Here is a 20,990-nt window from a genome sequence, read left to right on the forward strand (position 1 = left end):
CTTTGCGGGCCGGGCTTCCTGAGCACAGTGGTCCCAGGCCCTGGGTGTGACTCTCTGCTGCCCGGTTCTAAGCTGTACGTCTGGCTGCTTGCGCTCCTCCGCTGCACTCTCGGCTCTCCTGACCTCAGGGTCCTGTTCTTGCCTGTACTCGGCAGCCACCCGTCTGCCTGTCGGAAGAGCCGTTCCCCGACCTGCTCTGCCTGCGGTGCTGCCCTGGTCAAGGGTTCCTGTTTTCCGACTGCTTCCGCCGCCTCAGTGTGCTTCACGGTCCCCCGCCCTCCCCACCTGACCCCAGGGCTCCCCGGTGTCGGCTTCCCCATGTTGGGCCTGAGCCATATTTGAGAAGCACAGATCTCAAGTGTCTTTCTCCTGCCTCAAAGCTCCTCTGATTCCTCCCCAGTTGATTTTGGGGTAAGTTCCAAGCTTCCCGTGCGTGTGGACGAGACTTGTAGTGACCAGGCCCCAGTTGCCCCATCGCAGGCCCCAGCGTGGTGCCCCCGCCCACAGCACCCACGCCTGACAGCTCTGTCCCCTTTCCTCCTGTTCCCCTGCCTCCCGGAGCGAGTCAATGCCTCCCTTTGTGCGTTCCCACCGCTTTTCCAGGCCTCTGTCCACCCCACGTGCCATCCCTTGCGATTTCAGAATGCGCCTGGGGAAGGCAGCCCAGTGCCCCTCCGCTTCCTGAATGGTGAGGTTCCAAGAAGGGTTTTTTTTGGCTTTGGTTCATCTTCCTATGTGAACTTGTAGGGATGTAGATGTAAAAGGGGTCCGATACCCCACCCTCACTTCGCCAAGTGGCCCAAAGCACAGCCCCTTCTGCACTTGTGTCTTTGGACTCTTCTCCCAAGTCACAGGTTCCCAGCTGCGTAAACCCAAACTTAAAGAATTGTCATCTGTGGGGTGTCTGTGGGATCCCCGCAGCGGCACCACTCACTGTCCTGTGGGAGCGTTCGGCATTCACATTTGGGAAGAATCCCTATGCGTGCCTAAGTTTTTTGCCCCCCCCCTTTTTTTTTTTTGAGGTGGAGTCTCACTCTGTTGCCCAGGCTGGAGTGCAGTGGCCGGATCTCAGCTCTCTGCAAGCTCCGCCTCCCGGGTTCCTGCCATTCTCCTGCCTCAGCCTCCCGAGTAGCTGGGACCACAGGTGCCCGCCACCACGCTCGGCTAATTTTTTGTATTTTTAGTAGAGACGGGGTTTCACCGTGTTTGCCAGGATGGCCTCAATCTCCTGACCTCGTGATCCGCGCACCTCGGCCTCCCAAAGTGCCGGGATTACAGGTGTGAGCCACCGCGCCCGGCTGTCTGTTTTTATGTTAGCTGAATCTGTCAGTGACTTCCAGAGTATCTGACATATGGTTGGTCAGGATCGCAAGTGTCGCCCCGGCTGTTGGGAGCCTGCTTTAGCCCCAAGGTCAGCTGTAGACCTGTCTCCCACATGAAAAGTGAACTCCCAAAGAGTGGGGCTGTGCTGTCTGTTTTCCAGTCCCCAGCACTTGGTTGACACCTGGCACTTAGCAGCAGTGGTATTAGATGACAATCTCTTAAAAAAAAAAGTGACATCGTTTGTCACACAAATAGGATATGGACATGTGTCAGATTGTATGTAGCTCTAGTGAACCTGAAGACTAGTAAGATGTTCCAGCTGCTCAAAGGAGACTTCAGAGTCCGCATAGACACGGGCGATCAGGGCGCTGAGGCAGAGTTACAGAGAGAAGCAGAACTGGCGTGGGGGCCAGCGAGAATCCGTCGCCCTTCACGGACCGGCCTCGTTTGCTCATCTGCCTTGCTTGCACTGTTGTCGGTTGCGTGCATCTTACCAAGTTGGAAAGATGAAACCCCAGGAGACCCCACAGAAACAGATAACCAAGAAGAGCGTGTGTGCAACAGCTCCGAAGCCTTTTGCCGTTTTTCCTGACGGCAACACAGCCAAGGTCTGGGCGCACATGCCTGTCAGCTCTGCAGCTCCACACCACATGGCCCTCGGCACCCCCGTTTCCTCCCTGGAAACAGAACAGCAGGGATGCCTGTGCCCTGTGCCCTGTCCCCTGTCCCCTGTCCCCTGTCCCCTGCAGCTGCTGTGAGGATTGGTAAAGCTGGGACTCAACCATTTACGGCAAGGCAGGCGCATGGGAACCCGCTCCCTCATCGTGAGGGCCTTTCTTCTCGTTGGCACGGTGTCTTCGAACGAATAGACAGGTAGTGTCATGCGTGAGCTCCGGGTTGAGGGGAGGACTGGCAGCTACCTCAGTCCAGTAGCTGGGGGGCTGTGAAACCTGCCCACAAATCCTCACTGACTGCACAGCACCAGACACCCACATGAAGCAAAGCCAACCTTGGCAAGGCGGCCACGCGTCCGGGTGGCGGAAAAGTCTGGCCTGGCCCAGGTGGGTGTGCTCGGCTGCTCCACCTCTGCTCCCTGGTCACTGGAGGTGACTGCAGGTTTTACGGGGACTTCCTCTCTGTGCGTTGGTTCTGCTGGAACGTCCAGCTGAGGTTTCACATGGGCCTCTTGCTGAGGGCCAGGTGAGTGACACGCAGGACAGGACACCCATTCGCTCTGGGCGGCTTCACAGCTCCCAGGCCACATCCAGGGACACCTGGCAAATGAAACTGCAGAGATTTCCTCGCAAGTTTGGTTCCCATCAAGGGTCTGTGAGTGGGGAAGACTCAGAATCGCTTTCTTTCCACCCCAGATCTGGTTGTGCCTCTTCTGGCTGGCCATGTTTGTGTCCACCGGGTGGCTACAGGGAATCCCTGAATGTTACAGTTCAACATTAATCTCACCTCGTGTGTACAGGTGGAGAGAAACAATTCATTCGCATTTTTAAAACACAATAAACACCTGCTTTATGGACAAACCATACCCTGTATCTACACAGATAGCCCACCTTTTCCAAACAGCAGCCAAAATTAAATGAGCCATAAAATCTCCAAAACGAAAAATCGCTTCAGTTTAAGCTATTTCAGGAAAACCGGGTAACTAGAGATTTAGCTGAAATGACTACTTTCAGCGTCCCCCGCCCCATTCAACTGGAGTCTGAGGACACTTTCTCACTAAGGCACAGTGATCTCAGATGGTAGGTGAGCAAACTACCCCTAAAATACGCCCGTTCACTCGCTGTCCTAAAATAAAACCTCTTACTGTGTGCCACGGTTGATTATTTTACATTCATTCACACTCAGAATGTGTTTCTTTAAAAAGAACACACACACCCTTGCTTATCTGTGGAAGCACTTCTCAGGCCGCGCACTGACTTAGACACTTGAGTAAGTTCTTCTGGGTCAAAGTGACTTCTAGACGTGAAGAGCACCTCGCCTAGCACTGTGTGCGTGTGTGTGTGTGTGTGTGTGTGTGTGTGTGTGTGTGCGCGCGCGTTTCTTTATCAATTATGCTTTGAAACCTGCCCGAAGCTCTGGAGAGGGAGACAGCTTTGCTAACAGCAGAGAGTGACGTCCCCGGAATCGGTCACCAGCGTCAGGAGGCGTGGCACCCGGAGAGGGCCCGCCGGGAGCAGAGTGGGACTGCGTGGAGAGAAGGGGGCAGGCGGGGGTTGGGTCACATAGGAGGGGCTCATAAGGGACAGGCCTGTGGGAAGGACAAGGGCAATGGTGTGTGTCAGGGATGGAAGAGAACCAGGCCTGAAGGTGCCAGGGGCTTTAGAAACTGGACTTGGCCAAGAGGCCCCGGGATGCAGAGGCCCCGGGGATTCTCAGTGCAGTGTTGGTGTTGGGCAGGCACTCGTGTGGGGAGTAGGGTCTGGGCCACAGAAGCTAGAGGGACCTGCTGGGCCTGTCATGGCCTGGAGGGAGACCTTAGGGGGTGGGGAGGAGGGGCCTGTCCCCATGTGGGGGAGTTGCCCCGGTTCCCAGAAGTCAGGGCAGCGCTGGCCAGACAGGCATAGGGCGGCACCAGCCTGGACGTGGAGGACTCGGGGACTGGCCATGTTTGTGTCCACTGGGTGGCTACAGGGAATCCCTGAATGTTACAGTTCAACATTAATCTCACCTCGTGTGTACAGGTGGAGAGAAAAAATTAATTTGCATTTTTAAGACACAATAAACACCTGCTTTATGGACAAACCATACCCTGTATCTACACAGACAGCCGTGGCCTGGGGTGGAGATGCCCCTGGGGGGTGGTTGTGGGTGTGTGAGAAAGAGGTGAGGGTGTGACGGGGTCCGACCTTTGGGTGCTGCCTCCTCAGGGCTGCAGGAGGAGGTGCCACCGTGGGGTGCAGGCAGTAGAGGGAAGGGCTCAGTGGGTGCCACAGCAGGGACAGCCTCGGCCACGACCTTGGGAAGGGCAGGTGCCTCTCGAACATGAGTCACCTCCCTTTCAAAACCCATCCGTGTGCTGGAGTCACGAGAGCTCAGCACAGAAGGAGCAGATGCTGACTGACACCCGCAGGGTCCGGCGTGGGCGCAGCCGCCTCAGCCTTTGTTCTCCCGACACACGGTGACGGCTCAGCAGCCCCTGCTTTGCTCACTTTTCATCGGGGTTGCCTAAAATGGTAAAAGTGCCACCCTAAACCGTGGCACTTCCAGAGCAGGACGCTCGGGCCCGTGGCCCCCACCAGGCTGTGCATGGGAGAAGGGGCTCTTCCCAGCATTGGGGGCCTGGCAGGAGCCCGGGGTTTGGTTTGCCTTTTGCATTGCGAGGGCGTCCTGCAGTCTTCAGGACACTGTGGACAGCTGCACGTGAACCATCCCAGAGCCCTGGGCAGTCAGGGGCCCTCGGGGACCCCAGGACATACCTGCAATGCACAGGGGGCCCTGCTGTTTCCTGATGTGGTGTCGCAGGCCACGCGGCGCTGTGCAGAACACGGGAGAAAGGGATGCGTTGTTCGTTTCTAATCAGGAGGCACCGGCCACTCTTAGAACAGGTCGGGGGCTGGGTGTCATTGCCATTCGGGGTCATATTAGGACCAGGGGACCTCCACTGCCAGGCTTGGAGATGATTTTGCCAGTAGTCAGCAGAGACGAGGTCATGGCGTCTCCTCCTCTCCATCCAGACCTGAACGTCCTATGCCACTGCGCCCTGCGTGGTTCCCAGGGTGGGCAGGGATGGGCTGACGGCTGTGGAGACGCCTGGGATCTCCTTTGTTGAAGGAACTTTCGGGACCAGTCCTGAAATTGTGCCTTTGCTGCTTAACTACTAGATGACGACAGAGGCCACATGAAAGAAGAGCCTCTTTCTTTTTTTTTTTTTTTTTTTTGAGACGGAGTCTCGCGCTGTCGCCCAGGCTGGAGTGCAGTGGCCAGATCTCAGCTCACTGCAAGCTCCGCCTCCTGGGTTTACGCCATTCTCCTGCCTCAGCCTCCCGAGTAGCTGGGACTACAGGCGCCTGCCACCTCGCCCGGCTAGTTTTTTGTATTTTTAGTAGAGACGGGGTTTCACCGTGTTAGCCAGGATGGTATTGATCTCCTGACCTCGTGATCCGCCCGTCTCGGCCTCCCAAAGTGCTGGGATTACAGGCTTGAGCCACCGCGCCCGGCCAAGAAGAGCCTCTTTCTAAACCTGTATCCCATTTTAACACGCAGGAAAGAACCTTCGTCCACACCCCAAATACCCTGGACTAACCAGCGTCACCATCTGGACGGTTTTGCCTCTTGTTTTTCCTTTTGTCGTGTTTATTTTTCCATGTGGACTTTATAATCAACCTGTCTGCCTCCAGAAAGAAAAATAAACTGGCATTTTCTTTTCTTTTCTTTTCTTCTTTCTTTTTTTTGGGACGGGGGTTGGGGACGGGGTCTTGCTCTGTCACCCAGGCTGGAATGCAGTGGCACAATCTTGGCTCACTTCAACCTCCGCCCCCTGGGGTCAAGCAGTTCTCATGCCTCAACCCCCTGAGTAGCTGGGATTACAGGCCCCTGACACCACACCCAGCTGATCTTTGTATGTTTAGTAGAGACGGGGTTTCGCTGTTGGCCAGGCTGGTCTCAAACTCCCAACCTCAAGTGATCCGCCCACCTCAGCCTCTGAAAGTTCTGGGATTACAGGTGTGAGCCACTGCACCTGGCCCGAAACTGGCTTTTTCGTTGGGATTTGTTAAGTTTGCACATTACCTGGGGAGAAATTGACATCCTTCTAGTGTTGGATCTTCCCATTCAGGAACCCGGTTTACCTTTTCATTCACTGAAATCCTCTTTCCGGAGACTCTTCAAGTCTTCATGTCGTTTTTTTCACTTCCGTGTCTTCTTCTTCTTCTTCTTATTATTATTATTATTATTAGGGATGGGGGTCTTGCTATGTTGCCTAGTCCAGTCTCAAACTCCTGGGCTCAAGCGATTCTCCCTCCTCAGCTTCCCAAAGTGCTGGGATTTCAGGCGTGAGCCATAGTGCCCGGCCACTTCCTTGTTTAGTTTTGTCTTGAGTGTTTCGTCTCTTGTTTCTGTTATATACAAGGTCTTTTTCTTCCCTCAGAGCATCCAGCGGCAGGCAGCTTGGTCTCTGCGTGGTAATTGTGGGCCCCAAGGCTTCTGAGTTCTCTTCCTTGTAGTAACTTTCAGGTGGTTTTCTGGGGCTTTGGATGCACAGGGTTGACATCTCCAGGTGGGGCAGCATCACCCGCCTCAGCCACTGCACCCAGGTTGTGCTGCTTCTGTTCATCCTCCTCTCTGATGACAGTGGCCAGCACCTGCCTCACTGGGGTGACGTCGACAGCAGGCAGCCCTGTCCTATTTCTGACCACAGCTGGAACACTTTGCACCGGAAGGACAGTGCCATCCTCAAGGCAGAACCGAACCATTTACCCATCTCAGACAGGCAGCATTTGCCCTGGCATGGGCAAAGGGTGTTGGGAGGGACACAGGGGAGAGGAGAGACAGGGTCTCTGCCTGCAGTCACCAAATTGGGTTCTGGAGCCCATAGAGGAGCTGCCCCTGCCTGAGCTGTTGGAGATGGGAATGGACCCTCCCAGTTCCTGGGCCCGTCATCTGGTCTCTGAGGACACCTTCTGCTGGCAAAGGCCCTGGCAATGATACAGCCTCTCAGCCCCAGCCACTGGGAGAAGGTTCTAGAAAGGCTGAGCAGCAGCGTGAAGCTAAGAGAAGATGACTGATAACTGCATACAGAGGTGTGACTTGTCGTGTTAAGGGACTTTCTATCCATTTCTATTTTGCTATCCAGAAAAAACACTGAAAGTTGTTCAAAGGCTTCTTCGCCATTTGTGGAGATCATTGTTAATGATTTTTGCTCCTTAGGGCCTCCCGGAGTGAATGGTGTCATCGTAATGTAGCTGCTGATATTGAACCATCCTTAGATTCCTGGGGGAAACTGTACCCTGTCTTAGTGTGTTACTTTGTTAATGTGCTTCTGAATTCAATTTGCTGATATTTTATTTAGGATTGTTTTTGTTGTTGATATTCATACTGTTTTAATTTAGAATATTTAGGAGAGAGAGCTACTGCTCCAGTGATCAAGAGAGACACAGGATGGAAACACAACTTTTATCACCTACAGGCCTTGGGGATACGCAACCTGCTGGGAGGCCAGGGAGCATAAAGAGAGACAGGGACCCCTGGGCCAACCCTTTATTGGGTCCAGGGTGTTCTGCACACAGGTTTCCCGTGGGAAGTTTTAACTGGTGGACTGAAAGCAAGCAGGCCTGAGCCCCGTGGGGCCACGCTGTGACTGTGGGGACTCCTAATGTGGGGCCGCATGTGACTGTGGGGGACTCCGTGGTGGGGCCGTGCTGTGACTGTGTGTACTCCCACGGGTGGGGCCGTGGCTGTGACTGTGGGGACTCCACTGCAAATGCATGTGACTGTGGGGACTCGTGGTGGGGGCCTGTGACTGTGGGGACTCCATCGTGGGGCCAAAGGCCTGTGACTGTGGGGGACTCCACGGTGGGGCCGCTGGGCCAGGACTGTGGGGACTCCACGTGTGGGCTTGCTGTGACTGTGGGGATTCCGTGGGTGGGGGCCGTGGCTGTGACTGTGTGGGGGACTGTGGTGGGCCGCTGGCCAGGACTGTGGGGGACTCCTGCAGGGGGGCCAAGGCCAGACTGTGGGGGACTCCTGCGGGTGGGCCGCTGGGCCAGACTGTGGGGACTCCGTGGTGGGGGCCGTGGCTGTGACTGTGGGACTCCCCACGGGGTGGGGGCCGTAAGGACTGTGGGGGACTGCACGGTGGGGGTCAAGGTGACTGGGCATGGCATCAGTGGCTGCAGGAGACACACAAATAGTTGTATAGGGCGGAAGGAAGGAATGGGAGGATGTGGAACTGGAAACTGTCAAGGTGACAGCCCTGCTTCTGGTGGGAGTAAGTCCAACTTTGATTCAGAATGGATGCCGAGGCGGCCTAAAATGATGAGAGTTCCCTGCACACTGTGGCGTCTGATCTCTAGCTTCCTTTTCCCGTGCAAGTTTCATTGGATTTTTAAATTTTCCTGATTTTTAAATTCCCAGGAACATTCTGAGTCACGTTGGTATTACCTCTTGGTGGGATCCGTGTGTGATTGGTGGGCCTTGGGTGTCATGGAGGGCAGCTGCCTTGCTCTGCCCCGGCTTTCGTGATGTGAGCCTTACCCTTCCGAGGCGGGGTGTTCTCACCCAGTTCCACGGCTGCACCCTGCCTTGCCTTCTCCTCTGCTCAACTTCACCCCAGGCCGTGTCTCCTGGCTCTGGGAAGGTGAGGGGCTGCCTACCACGTGTCCTTTCGTGTTGCGGACACCCATGTTTGCCTTTGCATGCAAGCCCCATGGTTGGGACACACTGCCCTCCAGCGCTCGAGTGCATTTCCCAGGCACGTTCTGGCATTTTATCCTTGATGGAGAAATCCAAGGCCTGCCAGCATCCCCACCAGTAGATTTCTTTGGACGAAGTAAAATCCTTCTGTTGATTGAGCTTTACCGCCTTTCCTCATCAGCTGGCGTCTTCCTCAGAACTTTAATGTCCGTCCTGCTCTCCGAGTCAGGAATCTGATTTTCTAGCATGCCCTGTGTTGACTGTGCCGTGGCCACACCCGCCTCTGTGGCCCCTCTGCTTATCTCCTTCGTTCTCCTCTCCTGTTCCTTGAACTCAGGTGACCCCTGGCCTTCTCCCTCTGGGGGCAGCTCTGTCACCACTGTGGTGTCCACTGTGAGGCGGGGACAGGACCTGAAAGTGGGGTTTCCAATTGAGGGTTCTGGGCCTGCCCAAGTCGTCTGATGTTGGGTCTGACAAGCCAGGAGCTGTGTGAGCCGGAGAACGTCCCCCAACCTGTCTATGCCTCGGCTTCCCCATCTGTAAAACGGCAAGGGCTGAAACTTACTTTCTGGTGATGCGGTCATGTGCGTTAACACAGAGGGACTTGGAGTGGCCCCTGACGCTTACTGAGGGCCGCACCAGGGGTCAGCAAAGGTTGCCTTAAAGGGTCAGGCAGTAAATATTTCCACCTTTGTGGGCCGTGCGGCCTCTGTGGCAACTACGCGTTCTAGCACAGAAGCAGCCTCAGACACTGTGTGAAGGGATGCGTGTGGCTGCGTTCCACCAGAACTTTCTGTACACACATGGTGGCAGCTGGCCCGGACCCATCTGGTTACTTCTTGACTCTCAGAGCGGCGTCTCCTGTGCCTCCGGTTCCTCCCTCTGAGCCAGCACTTCGCATTCCTGGAGAGGGTGGGGGGAGTGGCGAGAAGGGGCAGCAGTGAGGATGGGGCTCACCTCCTAGGAGGTTTTGTGAGCATCCAGCATCCCCCTGCAGCTGCCGTCCCTCCACTTCCCACGTCTGTTGGATGGTGCGGGTTCCAGGGCAGGGTCAGGGACTGGATCCGGCTGCAGTCGGCGTCTCGCCTAGTTCCTGAGAGCTGCACTTTGTCTTTGGTTGTTGATGAATCCATTTTCGCTGGCGTACTTCATGTTTGCATATTTGATTAAGTATTGCGGACAGGCAGGTGCAGTGGTTTATACCTGTAATCCCAGCCCTTTGGGAGGCTGAGTCCAGTGGATCACTTGAGGCCAGGGGTTCAAGACCAGCCTGGGAAATATCTCGAGATCCCGTCTCTATAAAAAATTTAAAAATTAGCTGACGGTGGTGGTGTGAGCCTGTGGTCCCAGCTCCTCACAAGGCCAAAGTGGGAGAATTGCCTGAGCCTGAGAGGTTGAGGCTGCAGTGAGCCATGATCACGCCACTGCACTCCAGCCTGGGTGACAGAGCGAGATCCTGTCTCAAAAAAACATCTCTGAGGGCACGTGTCTCGTGCATCCCGCGTCCCGCCTCCCACCTGGGTTCTGGTTGCTCCTCTCCCCTTGCAAACATGGGAGGAGCATGGCTGCCAGGACAGGGAGGGGCATCCCCAGCCCAGATCAGGCCACTATATGGCGACTGTGGCTACTGGTACACGGAGGGGCAGCCTGAGCCCCCACCAGGCCGTACTTCCCAGTGTCCCTTGGGGTCAGGACTGCGCGTGTCACCGAGGGGCTAATGGGTGAAGCCACACACGCCCTGTGGCCTGGCCTTGCGCCCCTGCCTGAGAGCCTGTACGCAGGACGGCGCCTACGTGGATTACAGGTGCACACCACCAGCGTGAGGAGAGGAGTGGGCTCGGAGCTCGCTCAGCTGCGGTCCCAGGTGTTTTGCCAGCAGCCGGTTCAGCTTGCATCACGCCGAGTCGCCTTCAGAGTGAATTGACACCAGATTGTCCTGGTGGATTTTTTGCTCTGAAGAAATGTCAAAAGTAGCATTAAGGTTTTTCTGTAGACAAAAAAGCCCACCATCATTGCCGCTTGAGCAGTTGTAAATTAAATAAATTCCTTTCTCAGCAAGCTGCCTGGGTCCCAGGCCTGGGGCAGAGGGAAATGGCTCTCAGCGCCGTTCCCACGATGGGCTTTTCTCCGGAGAGGAAGAGGAACCGGCCTGCACCTCTCCCTCTCTGAGGGTTGAAACGTCCCCCAAATTATCTCAGCCTCCTGAGGCATCGTACTGTTGCTTTTCTCTAGAATTCACGTATTTCTTTATTTTCTCTGGAAATGGCCCTGGCTTTGTCCCTGTCCTATGGGCCGTGATAGCTTAAAGTCAGGATGAACCCACAGAGGCCGTGGAGGCCCTTCCCAGGCACACGGCAGCAGCACTGTGGGGGTGAACGTGGCTCCTCTCGCAGGGGACGGGCAGAAGGGACTAGCACCCTTTGGGGCGTGTAACTCCTGGTGGCAAAAAATGTGCGGTGAAGTCACCCTAAGGGTTTTTGTGTTTTTTTGTATTTTTGTTCTATTCTTTGCGACGGAGTCTTGCTCTGTTGCCCAGGCTAGAGTGCAGTGGCGCAATCTCAGCTCACTGCAGCCTCCACCTCCTGTGTTCAGGCGATTCTCCAGCCCTCGGCCTCCCGAGTAGCTGGGATTACAGGTGCACACCACCAGCCCTGGGTAATTTTTGTATCTTTAGTAGAGACTGGGATTTCACCATGTTGGCCAGGATGGTCTTGAATTCCTAACCTCAGGTGGTCTGCTCCAGCCTTGGCCTCCCAGAATGCTGGGATTACAGGCGTGAGCCACCACACCCAGGCACTCTAAGGGTTTTGAATAAATCCTTTCTTAAAGCTTTCTGACCAGTGGCTCTTGTCTCCGCCCAGTCGTAGGCACTGGCCGCTGACATGCTGAGGACTCGTGGCTGAGGCCTGGGCGCCCTGCTGCTCCAGGCCGCGCTGGGCCTCAGGCCGTCTGGGTGGCACTGGCCTGCGGGCTGGGCAGCAAGCGGGGGGCGCGGTCGGGCCTGGCTGCAGCCCACAGGCCGGGAGACAGGTGTACGACAGCCTCACTGGAAGGAAGGAACCCCTAATCGTGGCGCACGCCGAAGCTGCCTCCTGGTATAGCTGTGGACCAACTGTATATGACCATGCACACCTTGGCCATGCTTGCCCATATGTTAGATCTGATATCATTCGAAGGATCCTAACCAAGGTTTTTGGATGCAGCATAGTCATGGTGATGGGTGTTACAGATGCAGATGATAAAATCATGAAAAAAGCTGATGAGCGCTGTCCACAATAGCAGAGACTTGGAACCAACCCAGATGCCCATCAGTGATAGACTGGATGAAGAAAACGTGACACGTGGAATACTAGGCAGCCATAAAAAAGGATGGGTTCATGTCCCCTGCAGGCACATGGGCGAAGCTGGAAACCATCATCCTCAGCAAACTAACACAGGAACAAAAAAACAAACACCGCATGGTTCTCGCTCATAAGTGGGAGTTGAACAATGAGAACACATGGACACGGGGAGGGGAACATCACACACCGGGACCTGTCGGCGGGTGGGGAGCTAGGGAGGGAGAGCATTAGGAGAAATACCTAATGTAGATGACGGGTTGATGGGTTCAGGAAACCTCCATGGCATGTGTGTTTGCACTTCCTTAAAGTGTAATTTAAAGTATAATTTTAAAAAAAAGTAATTCTTTTTATCCAATGTAACACTTTTTTTGAAGGTAAAATTAAAACTTTTATTTTTCTTCTTTACTTTTTTTATAATATAAAATTTATGATTTTAAACAACAACAACAAAAAGCTTTCTGACCAGCTCTTAGGTCACGCGTGGGCTCCAGGGGCTGGCGGCCTTCATGCAGCTTCCTTCCCGTGAGGTTGACACTACTGAACGAGTCCCTCCGTGGATGCACTGAGGACGCTCCTGTACACCGAGGGCACCCTCAGAGCTGCTCTTTCTGTCATTGCCATTTTGTTTATAATACCAGGGATTGGCAAACTTTTTCTTGAAAGGCCCGAGAGTAAACATTTTTGGCTTTGCGGGCCACAGGGTCTCTGTTAGCAACTCCCTCCCCAGCCACTCCCTTTCCCAGCCGCTCCCTTTCCCAGCCGCTCCCTTTCCCAGCTGCTCCCCTTCCCAGCTGCTCCCTTCTCCAGCCGCTCTCCAAAGGCTTGTTCTTCCGGATGCTGGACTGGCCAGGTGGACGGACTGGCCAGGTGGACGTCTCTCCAGCTCTGCACTCGGGGCCCAGGGCTCTTTTGATTTTTAGGAGTTTGTTTCCAATCAGAAACTTCGCAGATGATTTGCAGCCAGTTCACCTGCCCTGTGTAAACTGGCCCCTGTCCTCTCTGGCTTAATTCTGGGAGCTCGTGGAGGGCAGGAGCAGGGACAGGTGCCTTGAGATGTAACAGTGGCAGTGGTGTGGGAGCTTGCGTGGGATCAAGGGAAACGGGCAGATTCGCCGCACACGTCCCTCGTCCACTCTCTGCTCCACGAGGGGCAGCCAGGAGCAGCCACCGGTCCGAAGGAAATAAACAATTCAGGTGCCAGAGGAGCCACTGACCTAAAAACCCACAAGGTGCCCGCCACAGGGTATTTCTGGGAGATTGTGTGGGAATTTAATTTTGAAAATTGAGTCTCATGAAATGTAGGAAAGACCTTATTAGGAAGAGAAACCACGTGGCCCAGTCCCTGCGACAGGAAGGGCCTGCGTGGTCCTGATGACGTCCGCAGGTCTTTTAAAATCATACGATCACGTCTGCGAAACCAGGAGGCCACTTCCCGCCTGGCCTCACCCTGACCCCAGCTTGTCCCCTTGGAGGGCTGGCGGACTCCTCAGCCTCACAGCGATGAAACCAGGCCTTAGGCCGCCCCACCCGGGGCCTGCGGTGCTGTCCCCATGCAAGAAACCACCTCGCTCCAGCCCCCGGCAGATCCTGCCCCAGCCCCCTGCCCTGGTTCAAGCCACCTTTGCTCCTACCTGGTGACGAGCCACCTCCTTCATTCCACGGCCACCCACACTTCCCAAGTCCACGCACGGTGGCCAAGAGCAAAGGCCGGTGAGGCCCCTGCGTGACTCCCTCCGCTCCCACCTGGTGATGAGCCACCTCCTTCATTCCACGGCCACCCACACTTCCCAAGTCCACACACGGTGGCCAAGAGCAAAGGCCAGTAAGGCCCCTGCGTGACTCCCTCCCCTGCCCACTTCACAAGCCGCCCTGCAGCCCATCCCCCCCAGCCCCTCTCTGCTGCCAGGGTGGTCCTGCTGCTCTTTGCTCTCCCCAGCCCCCAATGCCCCAGGCCTCTGCAAGACTGAACCTCTGAGAGGGCTCAGACCCACGAAGGCTGCTTCTGTGGGGCTTCTGTCTAGGGAGGCCGCCGTCTGCCAAGGTGACTGCAGCCTCCGATGCCTCTCTCCCTGCAGGCTGTTCCTGGTCATTGAGTACGTCAATGGCGGGGACCTGATGTTCCACATGCAGAGGCAGAGGAACTTGAAACACGCCAAGTGGAATTACCTTTGAGAGAGGCACTGCTTATGGATGAGTGCCTGTCATGAGGAGGAGTGAGAGAATGCGATAATAAATGAAAGAGCCAGATGCGTCTGCGCTATAGAGGAATGTAGGTATGGCGTCGAGCAGTCACTGGGTGAGATGAAATTGTAGAGGTGAGCTAAAATTAGGTCTACAGCAGGAGTCACGGAGATGGAGTGTCCTGTGAGGGTGGGAGGCAGTGCAAGATAAAGTGGGGGTGAGGCCCGGGTGGAGTGCAGGGGAGTGAGGGGGTGAGGTGGGTGTCTGGGTGGTGTGGAGGAGGGCGGGTGGGTGTCTTGGAGGGGGCCAGGGGCGTTTCTCAGGGGTCAGCCCGGCCGCTCTCCCAAGGGAAGGAGGTCAGGGGAGGGATGGCAGAGGCTGACCCCGCAGTGTGACATCCAGTGTGGCGCTTCCATGACAAGATCGCATATATATACTTTTAGGAGGAGGTCCACGAGTTGTTACCTCTCAGAACCCGGTCCCCTGGTACACAAACCTTGGCAAGTTACCTGGTCTGGGCTGGTCAGAGAGAGGGAGGGCCTGGGACTATGCTGTCTGTCCCTGCGTGGTGGCTCTGCCGTGGTTCTGCTCTTCACCCTGTCAGTGGCACGGCGTGGCCAGCGTTCACTCGGCGTCAGGAGCAGAGCGAGAATGGTCTCTTTCTAGAGTGAGCCGTGAGGCTGCTTCCTGCCCCCCCTTTCGTGTCTCTATTTTTCGGCCTCCCCAGCAGCTGTGGGGCCTCCAGGACCGTCTAGGGGCTTATTTCAGCTCCCTGGACCTTTCGTGTCTTCTGTAGTTTCTCCTTTTCCTCACTTCCTTCCTTAAGAAGGTTCCATGCAATTTTGTGAGTCACCTTAGATTCTTTCTGGCAATAGGACAGTAGGCAATAAATCTAGAACAGTGCACTCACTTCCCACACGCTCTTGTTAAAAACCGTGGCAAGATACACACACACACAAGGTAGCGTTTTGGGGCGTGGAGTTCAGTGGCACTGAAGGACCCCCGTGCCATGCAGCCACCGCCGGCCCCCGTCCCCAGAGCACGCCGCTCTTCCCTGCTGAAGCTCGGTCTGTTGGACACTCCCTTCCTGTCCCCCGCCCCAGCCCCACGTCCTCGCCCCAGATGGGCATGTCCCACTTTCTGTCCCTCTGATTCGAGGACTCTAGGGACCTCTTCGCAGTGGAGTCACAGTGTGGGTCCTTTGGTGTCCTGGAGTCCTCAGGGTTCATCCGTGCTGTGGCCTGTCTCAGGATTGCCTTCCTTTTTCAGGCTGGATAAGGCCCATCGGATGGAGGGGCCACACTTTGCTTCTCAAGTCCACCATCCCTTGGGGAGCACCCAGGTAGCGTCCATGTTGGCCGTGGTAGAAAGCAGGTATAAAGTAATCTGGCTGAACCTTACCCCTGCTTCTAGTTTCTTTGGGTATAGGCCCAGAGCTAGTTGCTAACCACAAAGGGTTCCCTTTATTTCTTTTTTTTGATGGAGGTCACAAGCTCTGTCACCCCAGGCTGGAGTGAGGGTGCAATCTCAGGCTCACTTGCAACCTCTGCCTCCCAGGTTCAAGTGATTCTCTGCCTCAGCCTCCTGAGTAGCTGGGACTACAGGTGCGCGCCACTTTTACCCAGCTAATTTTTGTATATGTAGTAGAGATGGAGATTACGCCATATTGTCAGGCTGGTCTTGAATTCTGGCCTCTCAAGGCCCGCCCGCCTTGGCCTCCCAAACTGTACTGGGATTACAGTAGGCAGCCTTGCGCTTAGCCTAAGCGCTGTAATTTGGTACAGGGACCTGCGGACTGTCTTGTGCGCCAGCAGCAGCTGTTCACTCCCACCGCCGGCCTTTTGGGCTCCGGTCTTTCCCACATGGAAGCCGTCGTGTTATTTGCCTGCTCCTCCCCGTGTGGAGGCTGCCACGTCGTTCTCTATGTCTTTGACAGCAAGCCATCCTAAGGCGCATGGGGCGGTGTCCTGGAGCTTTCATTGCATTTCCCTCCCTAATACCTATACTGAACTTTTTCAAATCCTGGGCCTGGTTGTTGAGGGGCCACTGGCCCATGCTGAGCCAGCCAGGGCGTCACGGCCCCCAGGCTGGAGCTGTTGGTGCAGCCTCCAGCACAGGCACTGTCCCCATGACAGCATCCCGCCCCCAGGTTCTACGCGGCCGAGATCTGCATCGCCCTCAACTTCCTACACGAGAGGGGGATCATCTACCGGGACCTGAAGCTGGACAACGTCCTCCTGGACGCGGACGGGCACATCAAGCTCACGGACTACGGCATGTGCAAGGTGCGTGCCTCGGGCCACCTCCCCTGACCATCCCGCGTGTGCTTCTCAGGGCGCCTGTCCTGCGGGGTGGTGTCTACAAGAACCCTCTTGTGATAACTCTGCCTCCACAGGAAGGCCTGGGCCCTGGCGACACAACAAGCACTTTCTGCGGAACCCCGAACTACATCGCCCCCGAAATCCTGCGGGGAGAGGAGTACGGTGAGTGCCGCGGCCGTCCCCTCTCGGATCACACGGGGCCAGAGACGGCCTCGCGCCTCGCCCAGCGGCCGGGGAGAGGTTTCGCTGACCATCTTCCACCCAAAAGCCACACACTCTTTCGCAGCCGGATGTCATCATCTGGTCTCAGCCCCTTATTTGAATTCTTGAAAACCTCCCGTGTCCACTTGAGCGGCCCCTTGGGGAGGGCACCGCACAGGATTCCTCCTGCCAAGGAGCCCCAGGGGCACAGGGAGGGGAAAGACACAGAAAGCGGGGGTGGGACAGGGTGCGGCACCTGAGTCCCCGTGCTGCCCACGTGGCTGGGGAGAAGCAGGTGTCTGGGAGCACCAGGGGGTGCAGGAGCGTGTGGAGAGGACCCTACCGCCCCTGCGGCTGAGGGCGCCACGCACACCGGAGTGTTTCTGCTCCTCTCCCCTCTCTGGGAGTGAAACATGGACATGGTGGGCATGCGTGTGCAGCCCTGTGTGCGTGTGTTGGTGTGTTGTGCTGAGTGTTTATGTTTTGGGCATCCGTGTGTGTTGTGTGCTACCCATGTACTGTGTTGTACACACCCCGCCACTTTGCATCCTGGTATTTGTTTGCTTTTTTTGGGACAGGTCTACGCTCAGTCGCCAGGCTGGAGTGCAGTGAGTGCGGTCTTGCGGCTCACTGCAGAAATACCAGCCTCCTGGGATTCCGCCATTCTCTGTAGCCTCCGGGGTTTTAGTGGGCCCGGTATTTGATGACGCGCGTACAGCCGCTTCAAGACAAGCGCCACCCTACCAAACTAATTTTATGGCCACAATAAAGCAGAAAAGAGTTTCACACTATATGCTCAGGATGAGTCTCGATCTTCGTAGTCCACCGTCTCAACCTCAAAAGTATTGGGATTGAAGCATGGCGACCGCGGAAAGTCATGGGCCTTTCGTGGTATACAGGTGTGCCTTCAGATGTTTTTACACATTTTTTTTTTGCCATCAGAATGGGGGTAGGGCAGGAGGAAGGGGTGGGAGTCACTCACCCTCAGGGATAGCTGGAAGCCAGCCTGCCATGATAAGTCTCTGTAGCCAGAGAAGGACAGATAGGTGGAGGACTGGGTCATTCTAGAACCCAGCTGGGATGAGGAGTTCTGGGGACAGTGGCAGCGTCTCACACCTCAGCAGAACAGGGGACTTCTAGGGACCCAGGGCAGCACCACCGTCCTTAGGCCAAAACTGCTCAGAATCCTACAGTCGCTGGAACACATTCCCATCAGGTTGGCTACTTGAACATTTTTAAAAACAAAATAGCCTTTGGTAGCGGTGGCTCAAGCCATAATCCAGCACTTTTAGGGCTTTGAGGCCAGAGTAGATCAAGGTCAGAGATCAAAGGGTCATCCACCAAGCTAGCAACACAATTAGAACCCCCTCTAAAAATGCAAAAAACCCAAGCCAGGCGTGGTGGTGGGACACCTGTAGTCCCAGCTACTCAGGAGGCAGGGCAGGAGAATAAGCGTAAACTAGGGACAGGGGCTTGCAGTGAGCTGAGATCCGACCACTGCACTCCAAGCGATGGACCTGCAGAGCGAGACTCAAATCCTCTCAAAAAAAATAAAATAAAATAAAAATAAATAAATAAATAAATAAATAAAAGCTCTCCCAAAATGGGGCAGGTGCAGTGGACTTCATGCCTCTAATCCCAGCACTTTGGGAGGTGAGACAAAGTAGGATCTTGAGGTCAGGAGATGAGAGACCATCCTGGCTAGCCCAGTGAAACCCAAATCTCCACTAAAGTACCAAAAAAAAAAACTAGCGAGGCGGTGGCAGGCATGCACATGATTAGCTAGAGGAGGCTAGAGGGCAAGGAGGAATGGTAAACACAGGAGGGGCACGATGAGCTGGGATGTTGCCACTCCAGCCTCAGGTGAAGCAGAGACTCCGTCTCAAAAAACAAAATGACTGTGGAAGGAAACCTGGGAGAGTCTCCGTTATTGCAATGAAAGGGCTTCTTCAGAAGCTCAAGTCTGGCTAGAAGCGAGAGGAGAGGGTCAAATACACAGGATCCACCAATGCCTTGTGCCTCTGTGGTCACAGGTGCCCTGGCAGGACTGACAGCCTAGAGACAGCCTGGAGACCTCCATAGTGTCAGGGACGGTGGCAGGGAGGCCGAGCTGCCAGGCGGAGGTACTGGTTCTGTCTGGGAAGTGGAAGCCACAGAGGCCTGTGTGCCGCCCACTCGACCCTGGCTCTCACTCGTGTCAACTGGGCATGAAAACCAACCCCAGCTGGGTTCGCCCTGCTGCCGGCCCACGTGGCCCCACTGGGTGACGGCCGTGTGCTCTCCCCCAGGGTTCAGCGTGGACTGGTGGGCACTGGGCGTCCTCATGTTTGAGATGATGGCCGGGCGCTCCCCATTCGATATCATCACCGACAACCCGGACATGAACACAGAGGACTACCTTTTCCAAGGTGCGTGCCCCGCTGCGCGTTCGTCCCCCTCACCTGCGTGACTGCCTTCCTTCCTTTTCAAAGGTGCAGGTGGAGGGGTCCTGTGGGGGCCAGGAGCAGCAGTGCCACGCAAAGCATACCAGGAACCATTCCTCCTGGCCGGACCTTGTCCCACACGCCACTCCCCGGGCCGTGGGGTGGGGTGACCCCACCTGTGGGTCAGCAGGAAAGAGAACCTGTCCCGATTCAGCTCCAACTCCCTCCTGCCCTGGCCAGCAGCACATCTTGGAGCCCCAGCTATTGGCTGTACGGAGCTGAAAGCACAGCCCTCGCCCCCCAAACCCACAGCCATCATCATGGGCTCCTTCCCACCTGGAGGCCCTGGGACCTGCTTCTGGTCTGGAATTCAGTGCCGCGGGATGTGGGGGTCCGGGAACGCGGCTGTCTCCGCTGTGCCCTCTGGTGGCCAGTGTGCAGAGGCACCCATGCATCTGCGATCTTGGGGCTGAGGAGGGGGAGCCGCTGGTTCACGCCCGTTCGCACGACACATGCCAGCGCATGTACCCGGGAGGCCCAGGGAGGACCCGGCGGGACTTCCGGTTATAGATACTGCTGGGCTGTAGGAAGGGAGGGGGCTCCAGAGCCCCACGTCTGAGCTCCCAAAGCTCCTGCTCAGAATAGGAGTCTGGGCGGCGCTGGGCAAATCGCACACACGCGGGGAAGTGCTCACCAGGCTCCGCCCTTGCAGTGATCCTGGAGAAGCCCATCCGGATCCCCCGGTTCCTGTCCGTCAAAGCCTCCCATGTTTTAAAAGGATTTTTAAATAAGGTACGTTTCTGGCCATGCTGACAAACTCGTTTGTGGCCTCGGTGTCGGTGGGCAGAGGGCCAGTCACGGCTGTTGGCCATTTTTTCACGTCGGCTGCTATGTATCGGGTGTGTGGGCTGATTTTTCGCTTCAGTATTTGAGCTCTGTTCTGTGAGTCGTCCGTTTTTACTCACACCTAACAAAATGAGAACGTGTGCCCAAGGAAGACGGAACGAAGGCTAACGTGGGGGAAGGAGCTTTCAGTAAAGGAAACGTCTGATTTCCACCCTCTGGGTCAGAGCATCCGGGGAGGGCTTGTCAGCACTAGGAGCAGCCACCAAGGAGAGCGGGTCCTGGGGCTTCCGGGATGGGGCTGACTTGTCCTTGTTTGAACTCTAACCTCCAGGACCCCAAAGAGAGGCTCGGCTGCCGGCCACAGACTGGATTTTCAGACATCAAGTCCCACGCGTTCTTCCGCAGCATAGACTGGGACTTGGTAAAGCATCACAAAGCCCATTTACACCCCCATCGCCATCCCAACCCCAAATCCACGCAACCCCCACCCCACCCCATCCGAACCCCAACCCAATATCCACCCAACCCCCACCCCAAACCCAACACCCCCACCCCAGCCCCCACCTCAGCCCCATTCCAGCCCCCCCCTCCTTCCATCCTTCATTTCCATTTCCTTCCACCCCTCCTGTTCATTTCGGCTATTGTTAATCCACTGACCCCATATTCCCTCCTGTATTTATTGCTTCATTTCGGCCCTCATTTTATTGATGTCCTTTATTTTATCCATTTAGTCCTACTTTACACATCCATATTTATTGTTATTTGTTATCAGGCCACTGACCCCGGTGTCCACTATTTATCGGCCTCCCCATTTCACCCCTCCGGCCCCCACCAGTTGGTTGGATATTTGTGGCTGGGCGGATGGGCTCGCTTTGGGACAGACAGGATCGTGACGCGATGTGTGGAATAGAAACCTGTCCCAGAAGGTCAGGCAGGGCTGGGGGCTGCCTTTGGGGCCCGAGGGAGGGGATGGGGAGACATTACCCCTC

At 55.8% G+C, this 20,990-nt stretch overlaps 1 protein-coding gene across 1 annotated transcript in view; it reads left to right on the plus strand.

Annotated features, from left to right (window-relative positions):
• PRKCZ (protein kinase C zeta) overlaps positions 1–20,990 on the plus strand; it is a 142,871-nt gene that overhangs the window by 110,686 nt on the left and 11,195 nt on the right. The window contains exons 11-16 of the mRNA XM_031663699.1: positions 14,105–14,185; positions 16,360–16,495; positions 16,606–16,693; positions 19,021–19,140; positions 19,868–19,947; positions 20,333–20,422. Coding sequence (XP_031519559.1) covers positions 14,105–14,185; positions 16,360–16,495; positions 16,606–16,693; positions 19,021–19,140; positions 19,868–19,947; positions 20,333–20,422 — 595 coding nt within the window. The remainder of the gene's footprint in view (positions 1–14,104; positions 14,186–16,359; positions 16,496–16,605; positions 16,694–19,020; positions 19,141–19,867; positions 19,948–20,332; positions 20,423–20,990) is intronic.

The sequence above is a fragment of the Papio anubis genome, chromosome 1 (genome assembly GCF_008728515.1).
Source record: "Papio anubis isolate 15944 chromosome 1, Panubis1.0, whole genome shotgun sequence".
In the NCBI taxonomy this organism is placed as follows: domain Eukaryota; kingdom Metazoa; phylum Chordata; class Mammalia; order Primates; family Cercopithecidae; genus Papio; species Papio anubis.